At 43.9% G+C, this 22,461-nt stretch overlaps 1 protein-coding gene across 1 annotated transcript in view; it reads left to right on the top strand.

Moving 5' to 3' along the window:
- Positions 1-22,461, top strand: part of GPR158 (G protein-coupled receptor 158) — a 654,347-nt gene that overhangs the window by 425,253 nt on the left and 206,633 nt on the right. Inside the window, 1 exon segment of the mRNA XM_029587041.1 lies at positions 14,787-14,855. Within this exon segment, the coding sequence (XP_029442901.1) occupies positions 14,787-14,855 (69 nt within the window).

Here is a 22,461-nt window from a genome sequence, read left to right as displayed (position 1 = left end):
AAATTGTCATTAAGATTACATCGTTAATTAACAGTTTATTCAGTCATAGATGCATCTATGGCATCTATGGCATCATTGTGCTCTTCTGGTGCACAATGATGCACCAGAAGAGCAACATTGAGGCAAGAGTCATTGAGCACCAAGAGCCTCGATGTGGCATGGCCTCTGGTGTAGCAGTTCAGACCACTACAGAGTGCCATGGTCACCCTCAATGCCATCAGAACTGCCCTCGATGCCACTGAGGTGCACAGCTGCCATCGAGCGCCATGGAGGTTATTGTGCATGTTTGCTAATGATGCCATTCGTGACTACTCTTGATATCAAATACCATCGCCACCAGAGAGCACCAGGATCACCATCGAGTGCCTGGTCACCCTCAAGGCCATTGACTGGCTGGGTGCAGGGTCCTGAAAGACCTTAAGCACCATGGAATCCCTCAGCCGTCAGGGGTTTCAGGACTGGTGTGGCCAAAGTGCCATGGAGTGCAGGGGTCGCCATAGTCTTGAGGCACCCTGGAGCACCCTTGAGGCTATCAAGCTTTGGGGACACCAACAAACCCCTTTGGCTGTGTCCAGAAGGTACATCAAGGGGTACTGAGGTGTGCTATTGATGGCATAAGATGGTTGGGTGCTGTGGGCACTGATCACCGTATAGCACCAAAGGTGATGGGGTCATGAGGTATCAGAGACCCCAAGGGGCTTCAAGTACCATTGGTGCTGCCAAGCACCGGAGTTGCTCTCGAGGCTAGTGTCAGCCATAGGCACTGGAATGGATGCCGTCGAGCCCATGGCATCGATGCCCTCAGGCTGAGGAGAACATCGAGTACACCGGCCAACATCGGCTCCATTAGATACCGATGTGGTGTGTCAGTGCCACAGGGCCTCCGCCTTCGGGCACCATGGTCGTCATAGGTACTACTGAACCATTGATACCTTCACGCAATGGTCTCTATCAGTGCCAATGACCCTTAGACATTTTTGGCCTGCGGTGTTTGCGAGTCATCAGTGCCTGAAGATGCCATGTACACCATGGGTGCCACCCGGCTGTCATTGTCTGCAGATGCCTGGGGCACCATCAGTGGTACAGCATGCCATCAAGCATGTCAGATGCTGATGGCACACGTCAAGCACCTTTGGAGCCCTGGGTGTGGCATCATTGGGACCATAGATGTGATCCATCACTTTTGAGCGCCGAGGGCACTATTAGCACAGTCCGATGTTGCAGGGCTCCAGCGCAAAGCACCATGGTCATCGTCACGGTTACCATGGGCTTCCTCCCAATCTACAGGCCTCCACTTATCCTTAAGTTTTCTGGATGCTCCTGTCTTCAATGCCAGCCATTTGAAAATGGCAGGGATTCAGCTACAGCCACTTCAGGCCCGATTTCCACCCCCATCAAGCTTCCCCCAAAGATTTAGCAAATGCGCAGTAAATACTGAATGGGGCTGATTGCTGCTCCTATCCCATCCCCACTGGTTTGGCCAATTCCTTCTCTCCTCCTCCCCTTCCCCTACCACCCAAAGCGTAATCCTCCTGCCCCACCCAGCACCCTGTAAAGCCCTCTACATTACTGGGATTGCAGTTCACTTTTACCCAGATAACTTTGAAACCTAAGCGGCGATATTTAAACATATTCAGTTAGGTTTCAAAGTTATCTAGCTACAAATGATTGGATAACTATATCTGAGGATATTCATTGGGACATTTATCCCATTGAATATCCCTGATAACTTATCTGGCTAATTTTAACCAGAGAAGTTTTGCGTATTCCAGGTTTTTAAATATTGACCTCTTAATTTATTTCAAAATATTAGCTCATACTAAATGGAATGAAAGAAACAAGAGCACATCTCTAGAGTTATGGGAACAGTATGTTATGCCCTGAAGTTGAAAATGGAGTTAAAAACATCAGGCAGGAGGAGCCAGTGGGCCAGAGCATCATGACTGGCAGAGTTCTCTAGGCCTTGCAAGTTGAAGAGAGGCAAGAGGAGTTTGCAGCAAGATCAGTGGAACAGCGAGGCTCTCCAGGCCTCACCAGCTGAAGAACAGTGAGAGTTGACTGCCATACCAACATGGCCAGCAGGAATTCCCAGTCCCTGCCAACCAAAAAGGAGGAGGAGAAAGATCATTAGCCCTGATTGGGATGTAGGAGATAGCATGGATGGCGAGTCCAGAAGGAACATGAGATTCTTTGGCTCCAATTAGGATCTGAGAAGCAACAGTAGGGGTGGTGTGATGGAATGTAGGCGAGAGAGTGTTACAGCAGAGGTGGTAAGAGAGGAGGAGAGTTAAATAGGGAAGGGGAAGATCAGGAAAATAGGGAGAGAGAAGATTGCACCTGAATGGGTGAAGAAAGAGAACACTGTGGTCTGGAGTGAAGAATGAGGGTGAGAAGGCTAAGGGAAGAGAGGAAGAAAATGTGTTTGTGGGGAGACAGAGGAATGAATCTGGGTGGGGTGAAGAGAAGCAAGAGGGCTGCACTGAACCTTCCAATAGGAGGTGTGCTAACAAGGAACCTAAGGAAGGCTCCAGTGTGATCAGAGATTTGCCATAATGTTGGCTACACTGTCAGCTCAATGATGCTTTCTCTTGTGCTTTTCAGACTAACTTGGATTCAATCACCACTACTGTTCTGGTCTGAGGGACAAAGTCTGGTTACCAGAAGAATATTTAGCTGCTGGAAGGATCTAATAAATTCTATGAGCCAGGAGACCAGCTGCAGTCCATTCTTGCTAGTTGTCTTGCAGATGGTGTGAATGGCAGGCACTATATGGCGTGTGTGTGGAGGGGGGGGAGGGGGGTTGTGTATGTGTCACAATTCAAGGTTATGTACACTGGCTGCTGCTCACATTTATTTTCTTTATCTTTGTGTTAGTTGTTTGTATGTATGTGTGCATGCTATGTCTTTTTCAGTTCTCCATTTCTTTGCACAATTGCATACATTGGAAAGACACACACTTCGTGTTCTGCGTGTTTCTGTCATTGCTACAACCTGATTTTTATAACAGGGTTCCTTAAATCTTGTCTTCAAGGGTCACAAACTGGTCTAGTTTTCAAGATTTCTACAATGAATATTTCTGAGACATTTGCATACAGTGGAGACAATGCATATAAATATCATATACAGTACATATCTTTTGTAGAAATCCTGGAAACCAGATTCGTTCATGGTCCTTAAGAGGAGACATGAGACCCTTGGTTTGTAATATTCTTGCATTTCAGTGGATTCGATCTTTTCTATTTCAGTGTGCACTCGTGTATAATTATTTCCATCTTTTTGCTTGTTTCCTCCTTATTCTAGAGTGCATTTTCTGTAGTACCGAGAGGCAATAGCACTTTTTATCTCCAATTCAATCTTTTCACTGGTGGTTGCGTGCATGCATTCATTAAGGTATATGTGTTTTTTCCTTTTCAGCTGCTCCATCACCTGCTGGTTCTACATCTGAAGAACCTGCTGGAGCAGAGTAGAAAGAAGTTCCCCATGCTTTGGGAAAAGGATTAAAGAGACCGGACATTTCTCACCAGGGAGAAAAAAAAATCTGTAAAGGGTAGAGAGAACTAGAAAAGAAATTAAAAATATGTTTGACACATGAGAATTTTCAGTAAAAATTATTTTTTTTCTATAAATATTCTGTGTGATCTCATTTTTTGTTTGTATAGTGGTATCTAGGTTGATATATATTATGCAGAGAAAGAGACTGTGAACGTTTAAGAGAGACTGATGTGCATGTTGACCTGGATGTGTAGGACTGTGTTGAATGTAATAGCAAGAGGAGGGTTAGGGTGTGAGAAAATATGGTAATCATTCATAGTGTTTCAAGAAGTGCTTGAGATGGAATCGTTATTGCCCATGGACAGTCATTTGTGACTGTTGTGAGTTTATGCTTTGCATACATCCGGTCCAGAGATAACTTTGAGGCATGCTGTGGATATATATGAATGAATGCATTCACGAGTATGTTTGCATGAGTACAGTGCGGGACAAGTAGTGTATGCATGTTAAAGAGGATGTGAAGATGCAGTAAATTAGGAAGGGAAAGGCGTATTCGGTAAGTGAGAGTGTTAGGCTGATTCTGTAGAATGCAAGGTCTACCAAAGTGCTTTTAAAAATATGAGTATTGCAACTAGCATTACATGTAATTAGCAATTAGCATTTAGCATTACATGTAATTAGCATTCAGCATTCTATGTTATCAGTGTTCTATGTAATTAGCAATTAGCAATTAGCTTTCTATGTTATCAGCGTTCTATTAGCATTTTATGTTCCATGTAATTAGCATGCTCTCATGCTTATGTTCAGTTTCAATGTAAACCGAGACGATATGCAATATCTTGTATGAATCCCGGTATATAAAAATGTTAAATAAATAAATAAATAAATAAATAAATAAATAAATAATAAATAAAGCTTTTACTCTAAGTCCAACCAGTGTTTTCTAGATAGAGGAAAATTTGTTACTGTTCCCATTCATGGCACATGATAATGTAAAGACTCGCAGCGGTAAAGACTTGAAAAACAGGGACAGAGACGGTCTCTGTCCCTGTTTTTCAAGTCTTTACCACTGCAAGACCTGGCGTACAGAACAAGGAGGATAATTGACCCTTGAAGAAGCTGCGCTGTTGCAGCGAAACACTGGCCGCTGTCTCTCCTTGAGCTATTGAGCCGGGAGATTTTCTCAGTGATTTCTGACGGAACATCTTTTAAGCAATTCAAATTTCTGCATTTTTAAGAGAGGGGTGCCTTTTGCTTACTGTCTTTGACTGACAGGACCCTTTTGAAGTGCTCTTTGTTTTGGTACATGGTAATGTAAAACATTATAGCGCATTTCATCTAGGCTTGCCAATTTCACAATAAAAAGGTAAAAAAGTGACCAAATCACTCTGATAAACTACTGCAACCTTCTCACAGGTCTCCCACTGAATCACCTCTCTCCACTACAATCTACTTGAAATTTAGTTGCATGACTTATCTTCCAGCAGTATTACTATACTCATATAAACCCTTTTCTCAAGTCACTATATTGGCTCCCTTTTTATTCCCTCTTAAGGTTCAATTTTGTCTTATGCATCTGCAGCTCTTTAACTACCTTTCCTCTGTTATCTCTCCCTACACCCCTCTTTGTGAACTCTGCTCACGGGCAAGCTGCTTTGATTTATGCTCTACTCTTCCATCACCAACTCCAAACTCTGTGCTTTCCAGCTTGCTGTGCTGCATGCTTTTGCATCCGTCGGTCGCAGATGGCTGCGACCGCTCTGCCTTACCTCTTTTCTACCCTTTTCCTACTCCTTGGGCAAGATGGCTGCCTCTGGTGCCGAGTGCCAAAACCCTCGGTGTCTCCAACTCAGCATGGGCATCCCAGTCCGCCATGCTCCTTCTCATGGCCTCCAAGGGCACGTGCACGTTGCCTACACTTAAGTACACGTCATGGCGGGAACCTTGGGGGCGTCCCCACCGCATGATGTCAATAACTCCGGATATTTAAGCCTACGCTACTCTACCTACGTTGAGTTAGCAAGGACTTCAGTTTAGCTACTCTGACCGCTCTAAGCTGCTCGCTTAGTTGCCTTTCTACCCTCCGGGGAATCTCGCTCCTGACGAAGCTCTAGGCACCCGCCCCTCGGGGGCCTCTCGCTTCCAACAACCCTTCAGGGTTTCTACTAACTAGACAACCGCTCCTCGGGGGTCTCTCTCTCTATTTATTTCAGGATCTTCTGCACTATCTGGTACTCGCTTCTCGAGGGCCTATCAGTCCAGTCTATCCTGCACCAAGGACCTTCAGTCCCACCATCTCCATTGCCAGGAAGACGCCCGCACTACGCTCCTGTGAGTACCTCTATGATCCAGTTCTCCAACTCCACCCACCAGGTTCGGCTTTCCTGCACTGCGGGTTCCTATCTACCTTGAACATCTAGGTGAGACTTCTACATCTGAGAATGTCTGAACATATTGGCACCTTGCTGGACTTCAGTACCTTTCCTTCCTGCCTCAAACCATCTATCTACAGCAGTACAATAAAACTTTCCACCTACAAGTGTCTGCTCTCTGAGTTTAGCCTATCGCTGTGGTTCCCCATGGGGCCCCTCCCAGTGGGAGGAGTAATCTCCACTGCGACTAAGGGTCAACACGATGCCACAAACACAACATATTCCTGGAATAAACTTCCTGTATCAATGTGTCATACTCCTCCTCTGGCCTTATTCAAATCCAGCTTAAATATTTTTCAGGCTGCTTTTAAATCTTAACCCCGATTCTCTTGATCATATCTTTGTTGGTTTTAACCATTTTCCATGCTAAATACAACTTAAGTCTCCTATTTGTCCTGTTTGTCTTGAATAGATTGTAAGCTCTATGGAGAATAATCTTTTCATATATATATATATATATATATATATATATATATATATATATATATATATATATATATTTGTACAACATTGTGCATGTCTAGTAGTACTAAAGAAATTAAAAATATTTCAGCCAAGCGTTCCCTGAGAGCTAAGATCCGATGAATCGAACTTTATAGACGCTGGTCCACCAACCCCACTGTAAATATGTTTTGAATTGTACTTTATTTTAGCTAATCGTGTTTTGAATTGTAGTCCATTTGTTTCACTGTAAGTTCATTTTCAACCTGTTCCAATGTATCCGCCCCAGAGGCGACAGTTCAGTCCTCTGTAAACCGGTGCGATATGTATTCTATACAGGAACATCGGTATATAAAAACTTAAAAATAAATAAATAAATAAAAATAGTAGTATTTATTGTCTTGCTTTTATGATTGTTTTCTTTTGTAAATTGCTTAGAGCTAGGGATACAGTGGCATATACATTTTTTTAAATAAAAAATAGTAGTTGTAGTAGTAGAATGGTCATGGCAGCACTCTAGTTAATGATATTCCAATCTGGGGCAGAAATAATCATATTTAGATTGGAGGGCTATGGAAGACAATTAAAAATAATGTAAATGTGTGAGTTAATAGCTCTGTATGCAAACCAAAGTGTGTTAATAGAGTTTCCAATGTTTGGCTCTGCATCTTATGCAATGTGCATCCCAAAATGCTTTTTTGAGTCTTGCTGATAATTTCCTAAATATCCCCATTCACGATAGTTACTATTTACTGTTTACTATTTAGCAATAAACAAATATCTGGAGATATTTTCCTTCCTGAGGCCAAAAATATAGTGGGTAAGACAACTCAAGATGTTTAGCCTAATATTTTTTTTCTCAGAAAAATCTTGCATTTTAAGGAGCAACTGGGGATTTTGGCTTAAGTACGTAACTGACTAGAATGCAGGATTCCTTTCCTAGCTTTCTGACAAGTTTGTTTCCTGTTAAAACTAAATAACTGGGCCAGCCTGGTTACTGTGTCAGATAGAGATGTGAATCGTGTCCTCGATCGTCTTAACGATCGATTTCGGCTGGGAGGGGGAGGGAATCGTATTGTTGCCGTTTGGGGGGGTAAAATATCGTGAGAAATCGTAAAATCGTGAGCCGGCACATTAAAACCCCCTAAAACCCACCCCGACCCTTTAAATTAAATCTCCCACCCTCCCGAACCCCCCCCCCCAAATGACTTAAATAACCTGGGTGTCCAGCGGCGGTCCGGAACGGCAGCGGTCCGGAACGGGCTCCTGCTATTGAATCTTGTTGTCTTCAGCCGGCGCCATTTTCCAAAATGGCGCCGAAAAATGGCGGCGGCCATAGAACAACACGATTCCACGGCAGGAGGTCCTTCCGGACCTCCGCTGGACTTTTGGCAAGTCTTGCGGGGGTCAGGAGGCCCCCCCCAAGCTGGCCAAAAGTTCCTGGAGGTCCAGCGGGGGTCAGGGAGCGATTTCCCGCCGCAAATCGTTTTCCATACGGAAAATGGCGCCGGCAGGAGATCGACTGCAGGAGGTCGTTCAGTGAGGGTTCCGGCGCCTCGCTGAACGACCTCCTGCAGTCGATCTCCTGCCGGCGCCATTTTCCGTACGGGAAACGATTCGCGGCGGGAAATCGCTCCCTGACCCCCGCTGGACCTCCAGGAACTTTTGGCCAGCTTGGGGGGGGCCTCCTGACCCCCGCAAGACTTGCCAAAAGTCCAGCGGGGGTCCAGAAGGACCTCCTGCCATGGAATCGTGTTGGTCTATGGCCGCCGCCATTTTTCGGCGCCATTTTGGAAAATGGCGCCGGCTGAAGACAACAAGATTCAATAGCAGGAGCCCGTTCCGGACCGCTGCCGTTCCGGACCGCCGCTGGACACCCAGGTTATTTAAGTCATTTGGGGGGGGTTCGGGAGGGTGGGGGATTTAATTTAAAGGGTCGGGGGTGGGTTTTAGGGGGTTTTAGTGTGCCGGCTCACGATTCTAACGATTTATAACGATAAATCGTTAGAATCTCTATTGTATTGTGTTCCATAACGGTTTAAAACGATATTAAAATTATCGGACGATAATTTTAATCGTCGAAAAACGATTCACATCCCTAGTGTCAGATCCCCAATTTGATTTCCAAGCAGGGCCTCCAGCTCCCCAGTTAGAGGATACATGCAGTAGCCTCTCAGTGGAGGTAGTGATGACACAAAGGAGGACTGGAGTTCAACAAAACATGGGATAAGCACAGCAGAAGATCCTTAGGTGCATTTTCAGAAGATTTAACTGGCTAATAGGGAGATTTACTAAGCCCTGATAGTTTGTTGCGGGAGGTGCCAAAGTTCTCAGGGGGCCATCCCTGCGTTGCTTGGTCCTTCCCCAACAAACTATCGAGGTAGCACTGTTGCATGATGTTTTACTGTGGCACAAACATGTGACAAAAAAAAAATCACGCTGCAGTACGGGGCCTTCCCACACAATGGCGGCCCACCTCGACTTTGGAGATGCCCACACACATACCCCTCCCCCCCCCCAGCATGCTCTCCCTTCCAAGGTGGCTCTGGCCCACAAAAGAAGACTAAAGGCAAATTGCATGGCAGCAGTTTGCTCCTCCCCTTAAATCACAAAATTGCCCCTTAGCCAAACGATCCCCGGACCTTGCCCCGTCAAGGGGGTGGGGGTTTGCCTCCCTCCAAACCACCAGGCTATTTTTTTTGGGGGGGGGGCTAGGGGTTTTGGAGACAGTGCTATAGCTAGCCCATGGCTATAGGCGCCAGACCTAAAGGGTGCCCCTGCGCACACTGGAGACTTCTGCATCGTGGCTTCTGCCGCACCTGCCATAGCGTTCCTGCCTCCCAAAAAATAATGACGCTTCCCGTGCGGCGTTCCGAGACACAGGGCAGAGTGCCGAGTACTCGCCGTACAGAAGCAGGGCAAGCAGTGCAGGGCACAAAGCGGGTACTGTGGCTGCGGCTGGCTGCCATCTTGAAGAAGAGCCCTGGGGCCCAGCCAATCCAGCAGTGAGCACCGAAACAGAGCAAGTGAATGGGGAGGCTGTACCGCGGCAAAGGCTCTGGAGGAGAGCGGTTCAGAGGGCATTGCAGTGCAGGCCACCCAGTAGGAAAAGGCTTCGGGAGGGAGGGTAACTTGAGCCCAGGATACTGATGGTGTCGTGAGGAGGAGGAGAAGGCGGCGAGATAGAAAGTGTCTGGGAGATAGAGAGGGGGGGGGGGAGGGATGTTTGTGATGTCCTATGTTCCTGGGGGAGAGAGAGGCAGAGGTTTCGGGTAGTATGAGGAAAAGTGGAAGCAGGAAGAGATGGGGGGATGGGGGATACTGCTAGTGCTGGATTGGAAGGGAATGGGGAGACAGAGAGGGATGTTGGTACTGCTTGGGGGAGGCAGGAACAGAAAAGGAGACATTGGTGGGTTGGGGGGAGAGGATGATGATGTAAGAGCATGTGTGGGGAAGGGAAATAGCATGTGGGTGTATGGAGAGAGAGAGAGAGTGAACATTTATCTGAGAGGAGGGAGAGAACATTGTGTATGTGAGAGAGAGAGCGAGTCGATGTGTGTTTGAGAGAGAGAGAGGGCAAGCACATGCATGTGTGTGAAAGAGAGGAGAAAGCTTGTACATGCCTCGAAACACACACACACAGAGCCATAGCCATAAATACACACACATCCACACATCCACAACAATCTCAGGGTCAGGGTGACTGGAAATCACAATTTTCCAAGTATGGAGAGTGAGACAGTTTTTGAAATCGTTATTAATTTTACTTATTGGGTGTTTGATGTGTATTGAAATATTTAATTGATGTTTGGGAAATTTAAAAAAATGATTCAAATGAGTTTTTAATTATTGGCTAATCTATTGGTCAGCTGTTTTGAAAAATGCATTTCAAATCAATATATGACAAAAATCTTGTGCATTAACATATCAGTTATGGTGCCAAACTTTGAACAGGAAATTTACTATTAATGATTGTTATTTCTTGATTTTATTTTTTTATGTTTTCTGAGGAATGGTGATAATTCTGTGTTCCATTATTGCATTACATACAGAGTCTAGTTTCTTGTGGTTTCCAGTTCAGTTGTTGGCTGCACGTTTTTATTTATATGTTTTGTTCCCTTTATTCTTTATTCATTGAGGATCTACCTGCATTATGCATTATGGGCCAGATCTTAAAAAATACGCGCGGGAGTAGATTTGTTCGCGCAACCCGTCGCGAACAAATCTATGCCCAATTTTATAACATGCGCGCACAGCCGCGCGCATGTTATAAAATCCAGGGTCGGCGCCTGCAAGGGGGTGCACACTTGTGCACCTTGCGCGCACCGAGCCCAAGGGGAGCCTCGATGGAACTTTTTTTGTGATTCCCCCCTCACCTTCCCCTCCCTTCCCCTATCTAGCCCACCCCCCAGCCCTAACTAAATCCCCCCCCCACCTTTTGTTTCCGAAGTTGTGCCTGCCCGCACCTGCTCGCCATCCCCCAGCACAGGCCGCTGTGCTGGAGGATTCGGGACCGCCCTGAACCGCTGCCATGACCCCGCCCCCAGCCCGTCCATTTTTGAAAGCCCCGGGACATACGCGCGTCCCGGGGCTTCTGCACGCCGCCGAGGCAGATTTTCTCGGGTTACGCGCGTAGCCTTTGAAAATCTGCCCCTGTGTCTGAGATGAGGTATTCTGCTAGTGTTTTAGTTTCTGTGTATGGGTCTATAGTAGCCTGGCTTTTTCTGCTTTCCTAATAAGAGGTGTATTAGTGTTTCAGGACCTGGTGTAATATTTGCAATGTTGCCTTTTCATGAGTGAAGTTGTTATTGATGAAGTGCTGGCAGTTAGTGCTTTTTCTTAATTTATTTGTATTTATTCCTTCTTTTCTCAGTTTTATTTTTTCTCATGTTAATTTATTTATATTTCATTTAGCAAGAGGATAAGGATCACATCCTTACAGACCTGAAGGTCATACTTTTGGAACCAAGGGCACATTTATGTTTACTTATAGATTATAATAGTAATAGTATTATGCTTTAAGTAAAAAAAAAAAATGCACGAGTCTTCCAGCTCGTGGTGTCATGTTGTGCATAGGATGTGGGCGTACTTTTTCACTTGGCGATGAGCACCAAATTGACTGACTATGGCTTTGTTTGGGGCTCTATATTGCTGCTGCTGCTGCTGCTGCTGCTGCTGCTGCTGCAGTTCCATCCCCATGCAAATAAAGTAAAATCCCTGGCATTTTGTTTTTATGCCTCCATGTTGTTTGCTTGGATACCAGCCTAGTTCAACTACCCTGCTCCTTTCTTTGTTATACTGGGGTGTTTTGTCTCCAAAATAAAAATGTGAATAAAGAAAAATGTTTCTTTTCCTATTCTACCTCTATTCTGGTTTTGTACCTTACTGTTCCGTTCTACCCGTCTACAGTCCTAGCATAGTTATCCCACCTTGCTTCTTTCTTGGTTATATTGGGGAGTTTTGTGCCCAACGTTATAATATATATAAAAAAAAAAGAAAACAATACAAGTTTCTTCTCCCACTCTGCCTCTTTTCTGGTTTTATGCCTTGCTGTATAAGCCTGCCAATATGACTGCCCTGCCTGCTCCAGGCTCTCTCATGGTGTCTCAGAGGGAACTTGCCATTTAGGTATCATTTTGCGGTTCCTCTGGAGACATTTATTTATTTATTTAATAGCACTTAGGCAAAGTTTGAATCTATTAACATATATACAAACAAAAATCTTAAAACAAAAGTACACTAAGAAACCTATGCAGATGGATCTTGGTTTCAGTAAGGTTATCAATATCAGATGTATCTAAAATGTACATTCAAATATAGACACCTGTCTGGCCCTGTGTACCAGCTCAGTATTTCATGCCCCTATTACTGCTGCCTTTACTATCTTGACCTGTTTTTTTACAGCGCTACTTTTATTGGTTTCCTTTGCCCTTCGTGTTTCCTTGAGGGCTTTGATGCCTTTGTGCTGTTTCTGATTCCTCGCGCTGTACCACTTGGGAATCATGATGCCTTTGTGCTGTTTGTCATTTCCCACTCTGTCTGGGGAGTTTTGATGTCTTTGTGCTGATTGTGATTCCACATACTGCATGCCTTGGGGTTTTGATCCTTTGTACCATACTGATTATGATTCCCTACACAGTGTGTGAGAAGCATTTTTATACACTAAAAGATACTAGGTTAGTATTGTAATGTACAACTGTAGTATACTACATAGGCATAGCCTTGGTTTTTGATGCATGCTTTCTCCTGCCTAAGCCCTTATACTATACCTTGTGACCTTGCTGCCACTTTTTTTGGTGCACTGCACCACTACTGTTCTAATTTTAATCACCAGTACTATTGCTGCTGCTGCTCCATCCCACTCTTGGTGCCCTAGGGTGCTTTCACCTCTGCTCTGGCTGTCTTCAAATGCCCTTCCCCTATGATACATGCCAAATCTTGGTCGTTCCCTGGCAATGTGGTCCTTTTCACACTCAATGTACCACGTCTGGAACCTCTAACCTTTCATGCCACTCTTGGTACCACTTTGCCTCTCTTTTTTCGTTGGCTTTTTGTACCTTTCTTTCTCCTACCTAGGCCCTCATGGTACATTTTGGGGCCTTGCTGCCATTTTTCTTGCTGTGTTGCTCCGCTTCTATCATTTCTGATTTAATTGCAAGTGCTTCTGCTGCCGCTGCTGCTCCAAGCTACTCTTGGTACCCTAGGCTTCCTCCTTCTCTGCTTTAGGTGTCTTTGAGTTCTTTTCAAATCCCCTTCTCCTAGGCTTTTTGCTGACTTGGTCATGCTCTGGCAGGCCAGTGCTTTACACAGGCCTTACCCAGGAATCATTAATGATTTCATGCCCTCTTAGACTTTGTCTTTAAACTCCCTTCCCTTATGGTTCTTATGACTATTGTTTTCATCCATTATTAAATATTTGGCGGATTACACCACATGCAAAAGGCAGAGGCAGCAGAAGTGCAGCACACAAAATCAGGACCGCAGTCTTCCATTATTACTGCTTCTTAAGTAATGGAGGCAGTATTTACAAAAACCGATTAAGGATTCTCTGAGTCAAAGGATATTAAGCTGCAAGTGACTGAAGAGCATTTGGTGCCTCTAGTCAGTAGCATTTTAGCCTCCAGTGAGCAGCTGGAGGAGGCAGATGTTAGTGACAAAGCTAAGAATCAGATTATAGACAGGAAAGGGGAAGAGTAACCCCAAACCTAAAAAGTCAACTCTTTCATCTAATGATGCCAAATGGAAATAGCATCAGACCTATTCCAGGAATTTCCTCTGGCTTCTTTCTGCTTAGGATTTGTAACAATTTGATTGGTTCCCATTGCCCCTCATTTGAAGCCTTGGGGTGTTCTTGCTATTCTGGGTTCCTGCGTTTGGGATCTTTATGCTACTCTTAATATTGCTTTGACCCTGTCACTTCCTTGGGGGTTTTCCTGCCTTTTATGGTGCTTTGTTCCCTCTTCACAGTGCCTTCAACTCTTTGTGCCCCACATGGTGCCACTTTGCCTCCCTCATGCAACCTTGAAATGGGGGGGGGGTGTCCCTTTGCCCCTATTTTGGAGCCTTGGGGTGTTCTGGTCACTCTTGCTGCTTCTTTGCTGTGTGCCTTCACCCTTCTGATTATATCTGCCCACCAGTTTCATTAGAAATGATTAGAAAACACCAATTTGGGAGCCCAAAATAGGCTGCATTGCTTCCCCCGATGACTTTAATGGAAAACAAATGAATGAATGAAACACATTTTTTGTTTGAAATAAACCAAATGAATGACTGCAAAATATGAAGCAAATAAACTGAAACAATGTATTTTTGCCTGTGCACATGCTTATGCCCTAGATGCTTTTTTGAGCCTTTAGATGTCATTGTATTTTGTTTCTATGTTTAAGGCATTGCCTAATGAATAATGTATCTTAAATGTAAGTAGAATGCTGGGCATCAGCCAGCTGAAAAGCATAATTCTCATCCTAGCATTCCAAGCCATTCTTGTTTGGTTTAGAATAGCTTGCAAGAATCATTCTCCACATTTGGGAAGAAATCATGAAATGAGTTGTGTTTGAGGAGGGAAGCAATAACAATAACAAATGGCAGCCTGCATTTTTCATATTGTCACTGCAGAGTCGGGTTGTTTTATGTGATTTCAAGCAAAAGAACTATTGATCTAACACTTTTTGTGGTAATGAAAGACCTTTTCCAGCTCTCTCGCTGTAAAAAAATAAAGGCACATGATTTCTGGTTGGGAAGGTTAAAGCTTCAGTCATACACTGAGTCCTTAAGTCCATCCAAATTATATGTAAACACTGGGCAATAGTGACATTTTTAGAGATTAAGATTTTATTACACAATTTAAGAATACTTGTATGTATTTATTTGTTTTGTAGGAACTCATTTGATGCCAAGCCTTTTATATTTCTTTTTTTCTAGAGCATCAGAGCATCAGGTCTTGTTTTACTGGAGACCATCCTTTTTGGATCCCTTCTCTTGTATTTCCCAGTAAGTTCCACAGTTTTATTATATTTCAAAGTATTGTAGAATATGTCTCTGCATATCTGAGTTATTCAAGTTACCAAATAGCCAAGAAAAAACTGAGAGGGAACAAAACAAAAAGCTGGCAGAGTGGCAGTTACAACAAAAAAAAGATGCAATGGTCATTTTCAAAACACAGAATGCAAAGGAAGATTGCTTTCTTTTTTTAACATGCGCTAATTAAAAACTGGTATTTGAAAAGAAAATAAAGTATTACAAAATGCTTTAAATTTGCATATCATTTATCTCAAGCCTTAAGCAGAATCTTTGGGCTGATTACCTGTGTGCAACAAACTTTAGCTCCACTGGTTTTGGAATGCAGACAAAATGAACAGCACAGGAAAAACAAGTGCAATTTGGAATCTGAATTTGAACAATTAACTATAAAAAGAATTATTATTCATTGTTGTCATCTGGGCAACTACGGTATAATAGAAATACTGTTCCCAAGGAATTTCCATGAAAATTGATGATAACTAGTACATGCAGAACTAAATTTTCAAAGGTATGCAGTTGCAGGTCTAAGGTCAGAGTTCTGCATCTAGCGTTAAACATATAAAGAAGGCAGTTTTCAAAGAGTTGTACAGGGTGGGCCACCCTGTATATTTTCAAGCTAAATAAGTGGTTTTAATATATGTATTTTACCCAGATTTTCAAAAGGAAATCACATAGGTGTTTGCACTTTGAAAATGGTCTCATAATTTTCATATTAAAACTGTCTGTGTGCTTTGCACCTGCTCTTTTGTGTAGGATATTTTTTTCCTCCAGCTCAAAGGAACTTCCCTTTTTCAATGTGAGTACAAGGATGCACATCATGAGCCCTTATGTGTATTTTTATCTGTATGTGAGGTTGGCAGTTTTCAGCTAGGATACTTTACCCAGGTAAATGACTTTTAAAATTGCCATCAAAAAGTGGAGTGTCACTGAAGCATTAGGCAATTCATCAGATTCACAGAGTCAGCCTCTACCAATCCGTAGGGATGGTAATTGCATGATAGCCCACATTGTACAAGCAGATTTTACCAAGTATTTTCAAAACAAACTTCTACTCATAAGTTTGTTTGGAATATCCTCAAGTAATTGGCAGGGCATGAGCATACTTTTTAAAATTAAAGTATGTGTGTAAGTCACAACTCCATCCTCCAGAAAGCCTCTCAGTGTGAGTAAACATATGTGTGAAACTGGGTTACATGCATACTTTCATGCAAATTCAGTCCAAATCAGTTTTAGAACAGCTGTTTATTACTCAGAAAAAGCTCACATGAACGGCTTTGAAAATTACCCACTAGCAAAGTATGCTTATGAAAAATAATGGTATAAGTCATGGGATGTTTCCATCCTTTCAATCCTTGAAACTGGCACATCTCTCCTCCACCCGAGACCGTGCCATCTCTATTGCCGGGCCCGTTCTCTGGAATACACTACCTGTCCACATGCGACTTGAACCCTGTGCATTTAAATTCAAAAAGAAATTAAAAACTCTCCTGTTCAACCATGCTTACACAGAATAACTCCTTCCACTCCCCCTCGCAGTCCCCTTTCAGGTGACCTCCTTATATTAAGGAGACTTTCATTGTAAATTGTTTTGGTTATTACCTTCTTGTTCTCCTATCCTTCCTACTGCCTTTCTGTTCTTCCCCCCGCCCAGTTACATTCCCCTGTTGCAATGTATTTTCCAATCTTTTCAGTTACTATGTGAACCGGTATGATGTCCCCACAAATACCGGTATATAAAAGTTTCTAAATAAATAAATAAATAAATAGCGGGTGACTGTGTGTTAGACCGACTCCCACTCCTGCAAATTAATTTATAGTTTTCTGACCTCTTATTTACACAATTTTTGATCAGACATAGCTGATAAAAATGCTAAGACGTTGCTCCCGTTGATGTGGGGAGAACACATATTCCAGTTGAAAAAATTGAGCAGGAAACCAATGACTGATAAGGTGGTTGCTTTGGAGGACATGATGTCGGGAGGACAAGGCCTTGAGATGGTGGAGGCAGTGAAGGCAGGTATGCAGTAGATCAGGGAAAAAATTCCAACCTCAACACCAAATTAGAGTTGGTGGTGGATAGGGTGGCACAACTTGTTTCTATAGTGGGAAAAGCGAATGTGAGGATTGATACCATCTCTGAAAGAGTGGAAGAACTTGTAATATCCTTAACGGCTACCCAAAAGTGACTGGATGTTATGGAACATGCACATTAAAAGATGGCTGAGAAAAAAAATGATATTGAAAATAAGCCCAGGTGCAGCAACCTACAAGTAGTAGGCTTACCAGAGAAAGTTGAAGGAATAGATCTAGTAGGATTCTTGGCAAAGTGGATGCCAGACACAATTAAGCTTTTAGATCCTGCTCATTGAAGGAATTATTTCCTGATGCCCCTTTTTACATATCTTAGTTAACTAGACCCAAATATGGTATAAAAAAATTTACAAGTAATTAAAAGTATATGAAAAATGCTCCATTTGTGGAACGTTGGTACCTAAAAGGTTAAGTTGGAAAACAAAATTGGCCTGCTGTGGATAGATTGAGTGCACAGGATTATGGTGCCTGCCTCTGCAGAAAATGGCCATTCTAGAGCCTTGATTATGAAGCTCCACCATTATGGTAATAAAGTTTGCATCTTGGAGGCAAACAGAAAACTGAAGGAGGGAAGGGTTAGGTCGGCCGTCATAGTCGGTGATTCGATTATTAGGAATGTAGACAGCTGGGTGGCTGGTGGGCGTGAGGATCGCCTGGTAACATGCCTACCTGGTGTGAAGGTAGCGGACCTCACGCGTCACCTAGATAGGATTTTAGACCCTGCTGGGGAGGAGCCGGCTGTCATGGTACATGTGGGCACCAACGACAGGACAATGTGGGAGGGAGGTTCTGGAAGCCAGATTTAGACTCTTAGGTAGAAAGCTTAAATCCAGAACCTCCAGGGTAGCGCTCTCTGAAATGCTTCCTGTTCCACGCGCAGGTCCCCAGAGACAGGCAGAGCTCCGGAGTCTCAATGCGTGGATGAGATGATGGTGCAAAGAAGAGGGATTCAGTTTTGCTAGGAACTGGGGAACGTTTTGGGGAAGGGGGAGTCTCTTCCGAAGGGATGGGCTCCACTTTAACCAGGGTGGAACCAGACTGCTGGCGCTAACTTTTAAAAAGGAGATAGAGCAGCTTTTAAACTAGAACAAAGGGGAAAGCCGACAGTCGCTCAGCAGCACATGGTTCAGAGAGAGGTATCTTCAAAGGATACTAATGATGCATTAGAATTAGGGCATCCCGGCAGTGAGGTTCCAATAATAAGAAAAGTAGTCCAAGTGCCTGTAACTAAAAACTCAGCTGAGCTAAAAAATTCCAACTTATCCCTATCAATTAGAAAGCAGAATGAAAACACAAACAAAAAATAAACTTTGAAATGTTTGTATGCTAATGCCAGAAGTCTAAGAAGTAAGATGGGAGAATTAGAATGTATAGCAGTGAATGATGACATAGACTTAATTGGCATCTCAGAAGCATGGTGGAAGGAGGACATCTCTATCATATCTCAGAAACATGGTGGAAGGAGGACATCTCTATCATATCCCCCCTCAGCCATCTCTTCTCCAAGCTGAAAAGTCCTAACCTCTTTAGTCTTTTATCATAGGGGGGACAGTGCTATACCGGGGTACAAATTATATCGCAATGACAGAGAGGAGCACCCGGGAGGCAGTGTGGCGCGTTATGTCCAGGATGTCATAGAGTCCAACTGGATAAACATCCTGCATGAGACTAAATGCACAATTGAATCTTTATGGGTAGAAATCGCTTGTGTGTCGGGGAAGACTATAGTGATAGGAGTATACTACCATCCACCTGGTCAAGATGGTGAGAATGATAGTGAAATGCTAAGAGAAATTAGGGAAGCTAACTAAATTGGTAGTGAGGTAATAATGGGAGACTTCAATTACCCCAATATTGACTGGGTAAATGTATCATTGGTACATGCTAGAGATATAAAGTTCCTGGATGGAATAAATGACATTTTTATGGAGCAATTGGTCCAGGAACTGACAAGAGAATGCACAATTTTAGATCTAATTCTCAGTTGAGGACAGGATTTGGTGAGAGAGGTAACAGTGGTGGGGCCGCTTGGCAATAGTAATCATAATGTGATCAAATTTGATTTAATGACTGGAAGGGGGGGACAGTAAGCAAATCTACAGTTCTCGTGCTAAACTTTCAAAAGTGAAACTTTGATAAAATGAGAAAAATTGTAAGAAAAAAACTGAAAGGAGCAGCTACAAAGGTAAAAAGTGTGCAAGAGGCGTGGTCAATGTTAACAGATACCATCCTAGAAGCACAGTCCAAATGTATTCCACACATTAAAAAAGGTAGAACGAAGGCAAAATGATTACCGGCATGGTTAAAAGGGGAGGTAAAAGAAGCTATTTTAGCCAAAAGATCTTCATTCAAAAATTGGAAGAAGGATCCAACAGAAGAAAATAGGATAATGCATAAGCGTTGGCAAGTTAAATGTAAGACATTGATAAGACAGGCTAAGAGAGAATTTGAAAAGAAGTTCGCCGTAGAGGCAGAAACTCACAGTAAAAACTTTTTAAAATATATCTGAAGCAGAAAGCCTGTGAGGGAGTCAGTTGGACCATTAGATGATCGAGGGGTTAAAGGGGCACTTAGAGAAGATAAGGCCATCACGGAAAGATTAAATGATTTCTTCGGTTCGGTGTTTACTAAAGAGTATGTTGGGGAAATACTCTTCCGGAGAAGGTTTTCGAATAAAGGAAAGCTGGATTGTAGCCAACGCATGTAGCCAACACATGCTGGATTGTAGCCAACGCATGCGTTGGCTACAATCCAGCTTTCCTTTACTCGATAAGTGCTATTTTGTTTTATAACGTTAAAGCACACAAAGATAACAAATTTAAGAAATATTGCTTGTTTACAAAAAATATCAAAAACTAAAGGTTGGACCAATGATTATAAATATTTGAGGGCAAAAACGATATGCCATACAAATCACATTGTGGAAATTACCACTAAAGAATGTGAGTACGGATTCTTCTTCTCTCAGTGATATTATATGAGGTCCTTACCTTGATAAAAAAAATATATATTTAATCTAAAAATTGATTTGGAATATTTGGAATAATTCTCAGCGTTCCAGTAGCGTTTTGTGAGTGTTGTTTTATATCAAATGTTACGGGTTACAACATAATAGCAGTTATTTTGTTGCATAGAAAAAATAGTATTCAAGCAACTGAATTGCAAGGGACATGGGGTAGAGAAGAAGCATTATGGACCATCCTGAAAAAAGAAGATGGTGCTTCCATTTTTACTGATGTGATCTACAGGCCTCCTCCTCAAACAGAAGAACTGGAGAAAGATCTGATTAAAGATGAGCTACATCCCAGGATACTGAGGGAGTTCAGAGATGGGCTGGTAGGTCCTCTGAAAGACCTTTTCAATAGATCCCTTTAAATGGGAGTGGTGCCAAGAGATTGGAGAAGTGTGGTTGTAGTGCCTCTTCACGAGGGTGGTAGCTGAGAGGAGGCTGGAAACTATAGGCCAGTTAGTCTCACCTCAGTGATGGCAAAATTAATGGAGACTCTGCTGAAGGAAAAGATAGTGAACTATCTACAATCAGGTGGCTTGTTGGATCCAAGACAGTATGATGTACTAGGAGAAGGTCCTGTTAGACCAGTCTTATTGATTTTTTTGATTGTGTGATTTGAGAATTGAATCAAGGAAGAGTGTTGTATGTGATCTACTTTTGGAACAATCTCACATAAGAGGCTTATGAATGTTAGGAATAGTAAGTGTGTGGGCCCTTTGGCCGAGATGAGAGGTGGTACCGCCCCAGGGGGAGGAGCCCTGCTGAGCCTCTCCATTGGGAGGCGGAGTCTAGGTTGCGGGATGATATACAGCAGATGTGTAGATGGAGAAACAGAGGGTGATCCCCCAGAGGCGGGCCACGGAGCGGCAGTGCCAACACTGCTATCAGGCTCAGCTCGGAAGGCTGGAGTCAGGCAATAGCTGCGACACTACCCAAGGAGCGGGGGTGCTGGAGTATGTTAGTTACTGTAGTTACACTGGGTCCGTAGTAATGAAACTCAAGAGGGTTCCTCAGTGGGAGATCACGGTAGTGGTCCACAGAGTGGGGTACACCGGCGAGGGTTCCTCGAGTCGTCACGGCAATGGTCCACAGAGCGGGGTACACTGGAAAGAGGTCCCACATAGATGACACAAGCAGGGGTCCACAGTGTGGTACTCACAGCGGCTGAAGAATGAGTAGAAGTTCCGAAGAAAGCCTCGGGAAGCGAGGCAGGCAGGAGTCCGGGTGCACTTGCAGCCAGGGTAACCCCAGGACGATAGGCTGCATGGCCTTTTCTAGTACAAAGAAGGAGATTATTTCTGTATGGAGTGCTCCGGTGCGAAGTGTAACTGATACAATCTCGCAAGTCACGTCGCCCGGCAAGGGCTCCCCGTGAATGGAAGACAACAGTAGTGGATCTTTCAATTTGATGAGAGGGATCCTCAAGTATTCCACTAAACTTCTAGTAATGAAGTTGCCTCCTGCCCCTGAGTCCACCAGGGCAGGAGTCTGAACCGTGACTGGTCCATAGGTCAGGGAGACTGGGAGAGTGGAGGAGAGGATGCGGTAAGGCCCAAGAACAGTCTTCCCGCCAGACTTGAGTCCATCCGTTTCCCGGACAAAATGGGGCATTCAGAGACATCATGGTCGACCTGACCACAGTACATGCACAGGCTGCGTTTCTTCCGAAGTCTTCTCTCCTTTGAGGTCAAGTGACCATGACCAAGTTGCATCGGTTCATCTGTATCAACAGCAGGAATTGCTGGACCCATCTGAGGTGCAGGGGTACTTGCCTGTTTCAACCCAGTTAACACCTTAGGCCGGAGTTCCTTCACCTTGTCTCAGAGCCAACAATCAATCCGAGTAGCTAAGGCGATCAATTCTTCCAGCGAGTCAGGTGTCTGGCGAGTGGCTAGCTCGTCTTTCAAGTGGGTATCCAGGCCTCTGCAGAAGAGAGTCTTGAGACATCTGAGGTCCTAGCGAAGTTCCGCTGCAAGAGTCTTGAATTCTATGGCAAATTCAGCCAATGATTTGTTGCCTTGCTTCAAGTCCACTAAAGCAAACCCAGCCACAGACATCCGAGCAGGGTCATCAAAAACGGATTTAAACAAGTCCATAAATCCTTCTATGTCCTGCAAAATGGGGTCCTTGCGTTCCCACAAGGTAGATGCCCACGACAAGGCTCTTCCATCCAAGTATGACAGGATGTAGGTGGTCTTAGAGAGGCCCATGGGAAACAATGAAGGCTGTAAGGTGAAAGGCATGCTGCACTGGTTCAAAAAGCCCCGCGTCTTCTGGAGTTCTCCGGAGAAGCGAATAGGAGCAGCCAGTAGAACAGCAGTCTTTAAAGTTACCTCCTGTAACTGACCTTCTTGGGTAGAAGCTGTGCCTTGTATTTTCTGTGTGTGAAGCTGATGGAATGCTGCAGTAAGTTTCTCCAAGGTTTCTTGCTGTTCTGAGATGCGTTGAGCAAGGCCCAGTATAGCCTGCAAGGCG

This window comes from Rhinatrema bivittatum, chromosome 2, assembly GCF_901001135.1.
Source record: "Rhinatrema bivittatum chromosome 2, aRhiBiv1.1, whole genome shotgun sequence".
NCBI classification, from domain to species: Eukaryota; Metazoa; Chordata; class Amphibia; order Gymnophiona; family Rhinatrematidae; genus Rhinatrema; species Rhinatrema bivittatum.
Note: the sequence above shows the minus strand (reverse complement) of the source record. Positions and strands in the feature narration are given on the sequence as shown.